Below are 12,507 nucleotides of genomic sequence, written 5' to 3'. Positions count from 1 at the left end.
GCTGCAGCATCTCTGCTGTGGAGACAGGGGGAGATTTGAGACTGCTCAGCCTGGAGAAGAGAAGGCTCCAGCAAAACCTCCCAATACCTCAGGGGGCTCCAAGAAAGCTGGAGAGGGATTTTGGGGGCAGTCACGGAGTGACAGGACAAGGGGAAATTGCTTTAAACTGAAAGAGTGCAGGTTTGGATTGGTGTTATGAAGGAAATCTTCCCTGTGAGGGTGGAGAGATCCTGGCACAGGGTGCCCAGAGAAGCTGTGGCTGCCCCATCCCTGAAGTGTTCAGAACCAGGACAGGGCTTGGAGCCACCTGGGATAGTGGAAAGTGTCCCAGCCCATGACAGGGGGGTTGGAATGAGATGATCTTTAAGGTCCCTTTCAACCTAAACTAATCTTTGATTCTACTTGTTTCATTCTAAAGTTTCCCTTTTACTACTTTGTATTTATTACATTACAAAATAGCCTACTATCTCTTTTTCATTTCCCTGTAAATTTTATTGAATTATTCCTTAAAGGAATGATATTTCCAATGTTCTCACACTATTTACCAAAGATTTCTGTATTTCACTCTGAAATTATATCTATATATGTATAGCAAATGACACAGATTACAAACAAAACCAAATTCTAAAGAGTTTTTAACTGTACATCCAATTAAAAACAGTTCAAATACTGGCATGTATGAATCCAAAGAGACAAACCTGTTTGTGCTTACTAAACTAGGAGACTCCAAAACTTGAAATTAATGGCCTTGCTACTTTTCATGAGTTTATAGGATATTATTTTTGCAGGTTAAATGTAGTCTAAACACCTCATAAAACTTGCCTTCTAACTTAGCAAATAAAACTAATAATTATCTACTCTAGTATGCCATTAACTGAAGCTCCCTACTGACTTTTCTCTGGGAAAAAAAAAAAAAAGGTTTTATGCTAGAAATTAGAATAAAGGCTTGATGTTAAATGACACCTGAAAAGTGGAAAACACCACTAGCAAACTGTATGCAAGCCAGCAGGTGTAACTGGGAATTAGCATGGCTCACGTTGTGTAATCATGACAAAGGAAGAAAACTTGACAGAAAATAGTCGGGTATCAAAACCTGCCTGCCAATTTACAGTAGTTAAGAGGGAGTCTGTACAAAACTGAACAGAAACCTGAAACTTCTTGCAGTGAATATCCACAACACCCAAAAAAAAAAAAAAAAAAAAAAAAAAAATTGTTTAAGAGTAGTATGGAGAGATGGAGAGGTCAATCCTAACCCTGAACAGTTTATCTGCTGGACATAGTCCAAATGGATTCTCTTCCCAGAGTTGATTTTACTCAACTCTTTCCACAAAAAGCATTTTCTGACCATTTGTCTGACCTAAACATTCTCTAAAGTAATTTTTCTGAAAAAGTGTCCTTTTTTTTTCTATCATGTGTGAGTTCTCCTTGAGTCTATGATTAGGTAGGTGCCTCTTTGCTCAACAGTAAGTGCACATATCAGCAGGCATGGTTTAAATGCCAACATCAATATCTCAGTAAGCAAGTCCTAGAAAAAGCATTTGAGTCTTCCACACCTTCAGAAACTGTAAGTCAACATGAAGGTAGAGCTACTGACAGTCCTAAAAGGAAAAAATAGCTTTAAGTGTTGTGGCAAAACACCTATACTGTGGAGGCCAAAACCATACAGCTCTTAGGCTGTTCTTAAGTTTTTCATATAGAAGCTTTCAGCTGCTAATAGCTTCAATTGAACATTTGTCAGTTTTGAAATACAGATCAACAGTGGTTCATCAGATAGGTCTTCACATAATTCCCACAACGTAGAACTTACTGTCATGATGCAAAGCAAGAACAAGTTGATTCAAAGGCAGGAATGATTTACAGGCACTGATATCTAAACATCTACCTAAGACTATTTCATTATATGCAAGTGTGAGATGAAACCTCAAAAACATGGAATAGAATAAAAGAAGAAGATAGAAGGTGCCTGTGTTTATACTGACATACAAACCAAATTATGGCATCTCATGGACAATCACCTGTGTCTTTGCACTGGCCACTAATTCCCAATATAAAGATATATTTATAAGACTCTTCCCATATTAAACAAAAGTCACTAGATTCATAATGCCCCAGAGGACAGACAGGTTCCTGTTCTGAAACTTCCAAGTTTTTCCACTCCAGGCCTCTGCTTTAACAAGAGCAACTTCATTCTTTGGCATCTCTGTGCACTTTCTTTATCATTGCACTCTCCTCAATTTGAAGAAAACCAGCAGGGGTATTTGCCTGCAAGCCTTCTACTCCTAGGTATGGAGCAGTGTAGCAATTTCTACTTGCTGGGAGCAGTGGGGTTTATTTAATGTACTCCTTAGTCCACAGGGAGATCCTGAGCCCCAACAAGTGGTTACTGGGCTGAGAGTTCATTCAGACTCTGCCACTAATGTTTTACATCACTTTTCCATCTCTTTGTTGAGAAGACTCAGACACTTATAAAGATTCTGAGTATTATCATAGATTAAAAGCAAGATAAAACGATCAGAAATGTAGCTAATATTGTTAGTACAATACATTTACTCAAACCACAACCAGAGATTTCAGATTTGAACAATAGCCAAGATATTAACAGGTCAATATACATCTCTTGTTTCAACAGGGATCCTGCTTAGTATTGTATAGTCAAGTTATATTTCTTGTAAAAAGATATTACAAAAAGAAAATCAATCATTTCCTTTTAGTTTGAACATAGTTTCTATCTTTAGTGGAAGCTAAAGCCTCACTGAAGCCTTTCGCAATAAATTACACTTCTTTTAAAAACATACTATTCCATATGGAAGCATTGGTCCCTCTATGAAAAGGTAGGAAAGCTGTTACTCAAACTTTGAGAGAAGTCAAATGACAGCTGTTAGTGTTGTACACAGACTTAAGACTTTCTTATATTGTGGACAAAACAATGTGTAAATAATTGCAGGCAAAAGAAATCACTGCAGTTGTGTTTGGCATATCAGTAAGTACACTTTTGCCTCCAAAAAATACCAGTGAAACTATCATGCTTCTGAGCAATAACCATCTGAAATTATCATCATTTCCATAAAAAGTAGCAGCATGATGTACAGTGTTTAGGGGAATTTACATGAAATCTCAAAAGCACCCATCCATACAGGCAGAACTAAATAGGGAGAGGACTCTCTGATGCTCAAAATAGTATTAGAAATGAACACCGAAACGTCCCAAGGTAACAAAGGACATTTGCACTGAGTATCTTCATTTAGACCCATTATATTTTATGAAAAGGATTTTCAAACCCAAATATTTATAATAACAAATTAGCATCAACTTGGAAATGAGCACTTCACAATAGCCAGATGTGAGGGGAGAAGTGTCTCTACTTTTTTTCTCCCCTCAAGTATTGGACATCCCAAAGTGATCTTAACCCATATGCATGACAAAGTGTCAGCTGTAGTGCTTAGTACCTGCCAACAGAGTAGCAAAATATCTACTTCCCAAACCATTAGTAATTTATAATTCTAATAACATAATCTAATTCTAAAAATAATTCATAATTCATATTCATTCAATAATCAAAATAATAATGAAAGTGAAGGGAGAACAGCAATGATTAGGGCCAAAAAAGGGCAATTATCTATCCTACAATGCACCTCAAAGCTTTCCATGGTAAGCATTTCCAAGCCACAGGAAAGCCCAGTTTTACAGACCTAGAACATTCTGGGAGAAAGGTTTTAGTTTATATCAGTCTCTACGGGATATCTTAGAGCATCTGAGCTGACAGAACTAGTTTTCACTTGCATGACTTGAACTGAAATGTAGGTCCCAGCTTACACAAGTTTTCAACCAAGATCTCTGGATATTGAAACAGCCTCAGAGATGTTGTAACTGAGCCTTTTTAACATTTTTTTTTAAAGTTAACATTCCCCTAGGTTGTTTATTCTTTTTCCGTGAGTGTCTTCAAAGACTTCAGTTTTTGTTTTCATATCATTACTAATTCTATATAGATATAAGAGCCATAACTGAAAGTTAGTATTGTAGATTCCAGCAATCACTTGATATTTTACAAGTCTTCAAAAAAAAAACCCCTACCTTCTCCTTGAAACAAAAGCAGTCTTCTCTCTTAAAGTGTACCAGGATACACTACCATGTGCTCTCAAAACCTCTTTTTTATTATTCCCTGAAGAAGGCTCCTATTCACTGAGACTACAGCAGCACAACTTTGCTTTTATTTTTCTCAACTTGATCTGAGTGGAAATAAGCAGACAGTCATTTTGGACAGCACCATGCACAAGGAGTAGATATTTATACAAAACAGAGGAAGCAGACTGTCCATAGTGTTCCTGCATCCTCTTTCCAGCTGCCTCATCCCCTCTGACAAGCAAAGCTTTCTGATCCTTTTCCATTTAGCCTCACCACCTTCCTTTAAAGCAGCAGCACTCTGCTGCTGTACTTGCTCATGCACAGCTTCCCTCGGTGATTTCATCTCGTGGCCAAACAGCCTGGAACCATTATTTGACTGAAAAGAGCTTCATTAACTTTCTGGTTTACACAAACTGAGCACTTGAATGGCAGAATATTTGCAGGCCAATATTTACTATCTAGGCATGCCATGCAAATCAGCTACTTTGCACTCTTAAAACTGGCAAAACGATTCAAAGATTTTTTTTTTTAAACTTGTGCAGTGTTTGCTCTCTTTGTCTACTTCTTGCCCTCTCTCTTTTTTTCTTTTTTTTGACTGAGCCATTACTATGACTGAGTGAGAAGTTGCATTCTCAGAACCAGCTTTCTATGGCATTCAGTTTTCTCTTAGCTCACCAGTGAATCTGAAATTACACGAAAAACCCACAACAAACTCTTGAAGTCAGCTCACACCAGCTCACAAGGATTGCTGTAGCCCCCTCAAGGCCAACAAAATCCTAAGGACCTATTCCCAACCCCAAATATTTCTGCTCCACAAGGCCTCCAGCAGCTCCCGAGTCCCTACAGGCACCAAATTTACAATAGACACACATTAAGAATGCTTAAAGGCAAGAGACACTTTAACATTCATTGCTTTTGATGACTGCATTATGAACCATAGACCTTTAATAAGATAAAATAAAGAAGAAGGTTACCTGGGGTTAAAAGAATGACTGACATAGTGATGAGTGAACAAACAACTAGAATCACCAGCAGCGCAATAGCAATTCCCTTCCAGTTCCTCTGCGGAGGGCTGTTACTTCCAAGTTCCTACAGGAATGGAAAAAAATGAAATAAAAGGAAAAGACCACGTTTCTTAAACATACATTTCCAGAACTATTATTAGCCATAGGAAAATTGCTCTGTGCATGCTCATAATGTGCACAGGAGGTGATCATGATCCCTCCCTTCTACACAGTCTTCCAAAGGTGTGCAACCCTCATGGTTTTTTAATAGATTTTTTTCTTTTTTTTTTTTTTTAAATATAGGTATGTAATTTTGTACCCCTAAGAGACAATAAAATGATCTTATGCAAGCTGTCCAAAATACAACTGGTGTTAAAATGTCCTGAACATAAACTTCAGGACAATATCAACTAGCAGTTTATAAGATAATTACAGAAATGAAATGTAGCAATTTACTGTAATTCCACCTAACGTGGTATGGACCATAAAGGTTTAAATACACATCCTTTTTAATGCACACTATTAAACTTATTTGTAATAGAAAGCATTAGCAAAACTGCCTGAGGCTGCAACTATTCCATCTGAAGCTACAAGCTCTTTTTCTCTATGCAGTAGATCAACTGTAAACTGCTCCCCTATTAGTTATAAAAAACCAACAGTAGCTTATAACAAATGTGAAATGAATGCTTCTGTAACTAGCAGTGCACTTAAGCCTACACCCTCTGTGCTTACACATTTAACTCCTGCCAGGCACCATTTACATATTTTCAATCCTAGCCATGCATTGCCCACGTTCATGGTACAGTTTGAGACCAAAAAGCACATAAACACCTAAGAACAAAATGACAAAAATAGTACAACTGTTTCTTACAACCCCAACCTTCTCTCACAGAAAACAGTATTTTTTCCATCTAGATTTGGCAAGCAGAATTGTTTCTCTGACACAACTACACATGCCTTTAGTTATTATAGGTTTTATTTCATAAATAATAATTATTAATTATTATTATTATTGAATTATTAATTAAATATTATTTTTGCTATGGTAAATGCTTTAATTTTGTTTTGCATTAATAAATGCTATGGTAAGATTATACAAAAAATAAAAAATAAAAAAAAAAAAATAAAATAACCAAACCACCTCCTGCTGTGTTTCACAAGCTTCCAAAAGCATGGTAAAATTTTTTTCACATACACATACGCATTATTTCATTTTGCATTTCTGCATTTCTTTCACATGAGTGTGAAATGGGTAAGTCTTAACAGAAGGTGGTAATGTTCTTGTGCCTTCTTGGCTCACATGCACTTCAGCATCACACATCACCCACAACAGCAATTGTGTCTTTAATTTTTGAATGTTGTTTTTTTTTAACCCATTGCTGGTTCATTTCTACCTATATAAGACACCTTCTCTCCCTGGCCCTCTTTTCCAATAAATAAAAGGAGAATTGCCCAACACCATGTGTAAGCAATTCCACAGGGAATTCTCACAGCAGTCCTCAGCACATCACAGCTCCCAGCAAGGAATGTCCCCACGTCCCCAACACTTCTTCTGCCCACTGGACCCACCATGCTGCCCAGCCTGCCTGAGATTGCTCATTTTTGGGCTTTTTACTCTCACCAGAGTGGCAGAGCTGCCGTGCTGTCTCTCAGTGCAGCCCCTGCCCATGGCTGGTCCCCAGGAGCAGCTCCCTCTCCTGAGAGGTGCCAGCCTCTCCCAGCCAGGGAATGGCAGCGGAGCCGTTCCTGTCAGAGCCACCAGACTCCTCCTGGCTCCTGACCTCTCCCCGTGCCAGGCAAAGGCTGATCTGAAACTACAGCAGGCAGAAGTGACTGAGGCAGCTGCAGCACAGGATTTCAGACCAAACCTGAAATCAAAATGTCCCTCAGACATTTTTGGAGATTCCGGGCCCAGGTCAGAAGCATTTGAGACCCTGGCAGGCAGCTGGAAACAGCTGTGATTTTGGGTTTGAACCATGGAATGATTTACCAACCTTGCAGGAAGAACAAGAAGTCATAAAAGTTTAGATATTAGAGTAGAAGTAGTCACAGAATAGAGGGAAGAATTTTTGAATGCTGTACAGGGAGGTTTTAAGTCTTGTACATGGGGATCAGAAGTTTTAAGATGGAGGGATTTGGGCCTGCCCTGTCCTCTCTCTTTCTTCTTCCTTACCTCCATGTTCTTGGTGATGTTGGCACTCACAGATTGGTTTAGAGTAGAAAAGCACCATTTAATATAGGTAATAGGCATTGGGGGAAAACTATAAACATTTAACATGTAATATATCATATATATCAGACCTGGGCGGGGGGAGAGAAGAAGCAGTCGGGAGTCAGAGAGGATGTCAGGGTGTGTGTGTGCCTCTGCCTGAGCTGTGAGCAAACCACAGCAGCCAGAGAAGAAAATCTTTTAGATAACTTGCAATAAACAACCATCAGACCAAACAACAGAGACTGCTGAGCCTTTCTTTGGAAGCATGGGTTGGAGGAGAGATTTTTCCACCACATGAAGCCACCCCGACCTAGGGTGGGCTCCGGCAAAACCCTCCCACACTGAACTCTGCAGCTTTCCCGGGATGGCCGTGTGGAAGAACCAGATTACCACAGCCAGCAATGAGTCTGAGATACCTGTAGGGTTTCTACTGAAGTTCAGGACTCCTGTCTTCAGTATTCAAGGGAAAAAATGGTATAAACAGGAACTCCTGGCATCTGTCTCCTTTCTCCACCCCACTGCCCCTGCTTCCCAACCACTTTCAAGCCTACCTTCTTCCCTCATTTTCTTGAGAAATACTAATTACCACTGCCTGTGTAGCCTTAGACATGGATCTTCAAGGCCTGCATGACTGCTTCATCAGCCCCTTTGGGGATCCCTAGGTTATGAGCATCACAAGGTTCCATCCTCTCTGGACACTCCTGGCCATGTGGATTGCAGGGATCCACAGCCTTTCCACAATAATATAGAATTTCTGCATCCTGCAGGTGAACTCAGATCCAAGACATCGTCTTCCCTTAAGTAAGAATTATTTTAAAGCGTTAATGGCACAGACTAGGAAACACAAACTTATTTTAAACATCACAGTGTAGCCTTATTTAAATGACATCTGACAGAGTCCAGTTTAAGACAGGAACTAGAAGCTCTCAGAACAAGTGCTGGTGAGAGAACTGTAGTTTATCTGAGAGCACTGTGAAACCCTATTCCAAAGAACTGACTTAAAATGACAAAAGCTGGACAACTTGATGAATGTGCCAAAGCTTCTAAAAAATGTATCAAGTCCTTACTATTCACAAGGTCCTTCTCTGCAGACATTAATATTGTTCAGTTTCTAAAAATAAAGCTTCATTTTAAATAGTTCTGCAAATTTGTGCAAGGACAGTATCAAAGAGATGAATCAAGTACTGAACATACAAAGCTTAATGGTACCCACAGTGAGAAAGAAGAGAGTTTCCAGCTAGCTGAAAACTTGGAGACTGGCATAAAAACTAGGACTTGTCTCAAATTAATGATGATATTTTGATATTGAGCAACAACATTCTTGTAAGACATTTATGAAGTTACTGTACGTAAACAATATTTGATGAAATATTAGAAAAATTACTACAATAAAGTGAACTCATAGCACAGTCACTATCGAGGGCATCTCCAATTAATTTTTTTGATGCTAACCAATGCAACTCTTGGACTGTAACCTACAAAGTTTTAAAACAGTGTAAGCTGCAGTCCTTCAACAATAAAATATTTTTAGCTTCGTGCTGCTTTGAAATGGCCATAAGTAAAAGGCAGTTAAAGAGATCTTTGGGCTGTGTATCAGTGGCAAGGCAGGAGCTGTGATTTCTGAGTGTGACAAGAAGATAGAGGTGTTCAAGAGGAAACATCACAGAGAGCCACACAGTGAGAAGCTTTTGACACCACATAGTTTCCCCACAACTATCTGCTAACTGGCACATGACAACAATGCAGACACAGATGGAGATTTAAGGATTTAATCTTCTAAATAGGCTCTTTTATTAATGTGGTTTGAAAAAATACCAGCTCTTGAATATGGTGGTTTATATATAACACTACCTATAACATCATTATAGATTTTACAGTCTAACTCTAATGAATCAGAAAATGGCTGAACAAAGAATAATACAATTTCAAGTTTTCTCATTATTTATAGCAGCTTTTTCACAAACCATTTAATTGCACTGTTGCCAAAAACAATCCTCAAGTAATACATATTTCTGAATGTAATTTGTGGCTGGGTAGTACCTTACTAAAACATTTTTTTGTTTCTAAACAAAGAGAAAAATGAAACACTTCTTGAATAAAACTCCTGCACACCAGTGTTAGAGGTTCCAATGGCTACTGCTGCCAATGCTGAAGACCACATTTACCAAGAGCCTGCAAGCACTCACCATCAGGGATCTCAACCAAAGGACAAAGCCTAAAGTTCCTGCTCTGTGATTGTCTCCATTCAAGTTCTGTTGCAAAGAAGACTGGTCTCACAAAAGCATGTACCACATGTGTGATACAGCACCACAGAGACTGCAAATCCTGCAGCAGCAACCAAAAGAAAGGCTAAATCAAAAACCTGCAGGGACTGGGTGTGGGAGGGAGGACAGGTTGAGGCTGTCAGAGGAAAATATGAGTCATTTCAACCCTTCTGCAGCCCTCTGTGCTAAGCCCCGCTCACCACTGCAAAACAAGGTGCTTCAAAGGGAAATGCTGAAAAAAATACATCCAGCAAATATGCAAAGGAAATATAATTCGAATAGGCTGAAAATCTTTCTCTCTCCTTTTTGAGGTTGTTTTCTCAATATATAGTCCATCTCCAAACACAGTTTACAGGCTGATGATGAACTGATTCACTACAGGCATGAAAATCTTTGAAGCAGCAGCAAGACACGGCTTTGAATATCACAGTCTATGGCACAGAATCACAAACAGTTTGGGTTGGAAGAGACCTTAAAGATCAGCTCAGTCCAAGCCCCCCATCTCCTCCCACTAGACCAGCTTGCTCAAAGGCCATCAGACTGGCCTTGAACACTGGCAGGAAACCCTCAGCTTCTCCCAGGAGCCTGCTCCAGTGCCATGCCCTCACAGTGAAGAATTTCCTTCTTATGTATGATGTAAACCTGCCCCTTTCAGCATAAAGCCCTTCTCCCTTGTCCTGTCACTACAAGCCCTTGTAAAAAGTCCCTCTCCAGCTCTCCTGTAACCCCCTTTACAAGTTACTCTAAAGTTTTCACAGAGCTTCTGCTACCCCAGGCTGAACATCCTCACTTCTCCCAGCCTGTCTGTGAAGGAGAGGTGCTCCAGCCCTCTGAGCATCTTTGGGACCTCCTCTGGACTCCCTCCAACAGGGTCCCCACCCTTCCAGCCCTGGAGCCCTGGAGTTGGGTGCAGCTCTGCAGGTGGGGTCTCAGCAGAGCAGGGCAGAGAGGCAGAACCCCCTCCCTGCCCTGCTGCCCACAGGGGATGGATGGGATGCACCCAGGATGCAGCTGGATGATGGGATGCAGCCCAGGATGCAGCTGGATGATGGGATGCAGCCCGGGATTCAGCTGGATGATGGGATGCAGCCCGGGATGCAGCTGGATGATGGGATGCAGCCCGGGATGCAGCTGGATGATGGGATGCAGCCCGGGATGCAGCTGGATCTCTGCCCTGCAAATGCACATTGCTGGGTCATGCTGAGCTTGGCATTCAGCAGCACCCCAAATCCTTCTCCTCAGGGTTCCTCTCAATCCATTCTCTGCCCAGCCACAAGCAGCCCACAAAGTCCCACAAGTGGAGGATTTGTTGACCTCGAAGGCTCATCCCTCAGCCCTGTCAGGGTCCCAGGGATGCCAGGTGGGACAGTGACAAAAGCCTTGCCCAAGTCCATGGCACTCTCTTTTCCCTGACACAGCACTGCTGTAACCCTGTCCCAGAAGGCTCTAATCTCATTCAGCATTTCTGAGCTTTAGTTCTCTGTTTTTGAATGAAATACAGTTTCTGACACGGATGTTTCACATTTAGAATAAAAAACTATGAAATTGCCTCCATAATGGCTGCATTACATGACACAGTACAAAGAAGACCTAAGTTCCTATTACAATAGAAATAAAAACACGAAACTAAATTCAGCAAGATTTATTTCAAATAAAAATATTTTTTATCCCTTAACACAAAAATGCAAGCACATATTTTAAGTAAGATTGGGGATATTGATTTGAGAAAAATAATCACTGAGAATTAAGAGACATAGTAGAAGCATACACAAAAAACTTCCATATATTTCCATATTTCTGCCTGAATAAACTCACAATCTTTCTTGTAAGCAACATAACCAGAAAAAAAATCACAGCTTCCTTCCTAAAGCTTATCAAGTTGCACAGTTTTATTGTTAATCAATGAGGATAAAAAGTATTTAAGAAATAATTTTTCCAGCAAGTGCGTACAACTAAGGTTGTTGTAAGAGAACAAAAGGTCAGAAAATATTGGCATAACATGCTGCATGAGTAAGTTAGGTTTCTGAATTATCCTAACAGCATTTTCCAGATTTCCTGGAAAACTCTTTGTGTAAACCACAGTACAATTTCCACCATGGAAATAATGCCAGAAGCAACAGCAGACTGGTGGGAGCAGGCATATGCAAGGGCACAGGATAAAGCTTGAGGACTACTGAGAGCCCCTGCCAGGCTTTTCCAGCAGACATTGGGTAGTTAAAATGCAGCACCCCATTTGGGAGAAGAAGTGAAACCCAAACTTTCAGAGACAAGCTAACCCTGAGAGCTGGCATTTCACCAAACATTTTCTCATGGAGCTCCGGCCCATGCTGCATCAACCCAGCTGATCAATGGTGGCAGGAGCCACATGCAGAAAATATGCATTTCTCTATAATAAAGCTGAGAACAAGAATTCAAGCAGTTTTAACTATTTCTGTTGAGTTCAGCTCAAACTAAATGCAGAGTTTCTGCCATAATTTCTGCAGTCCAGAGTGAACTTTGCCAAGCTGACATGCCCGACAGTCCAGTCCTGCAGATGATAGTAAAAGGGTTTTAAAATCATGGGGATTTAGGGTTAACAGGAAAATAAGCTTAGTAGGCCCAGGAAAAATAAATACCTTAAGCACATGGAGAACTAGTACTTGCTAGAACTGTACTGTGTAGCTAGTACATGATAAATGATATAATTGTTAGATGTGATGATTGTTTAGTAATTAAATATAATTTCTGTTTAATCATAAGAACAATCATGAGAAACTGTGGTCAGGGGCCTAAGAAAGATCACGAGAAACTCATGTCAATGTATACAATAGAATAATATAAGTTTAATAATTAATATGTGAGTTATATTATGATAGAATATAAAATATGTTCAGCTCGAAAGCCATGTCAGAGTCAGATTTGGGTT

At 40.0% G+C, this 12,507-nt stretch overlaps 1 protein-coding gene across 2 annotated transcripts in view; it reads right to left on the bottom strand.

Moving 5' to 3' along the window:
- DPP10 (dipeptidyl peptidase like 10) overlaps positions 1–12,507 on the bottom strand; it is a 438,452-nt gene that overhangs the window by 189,910 nt on the left and 236,035 nt on the right. For both annotated transcript variants that reach the window (XM_021548741.3, XM_021548740.3), the window contains exon 2: positions 5,097–5,211. In XM_021548741.3, the coding sequence (XP_021404416.1) occupies positions 5,097–5,211 (115 nt within the window). The remainder of the gene's footprint in view (positions 1–5,096; positions 5,212–12,507) is intronic.

Source organism: Lonchura striata, chromosome 8 (genome assembly GCF_046129695.1).
Source record: "Lonchura striata isolate bLonStr1 chromosome 8, bLonStr1.mat, whole genome shotgun sequence".
Lineage (NCBI taxonomy): Eukaryota > Metazoa > Chordata > Aves > Passeriformes > Estrildidae > Lonchura > Lonchura striata.
This window is presented reverse-complemented; position numbering and strand designations above follow the sequence as displayed.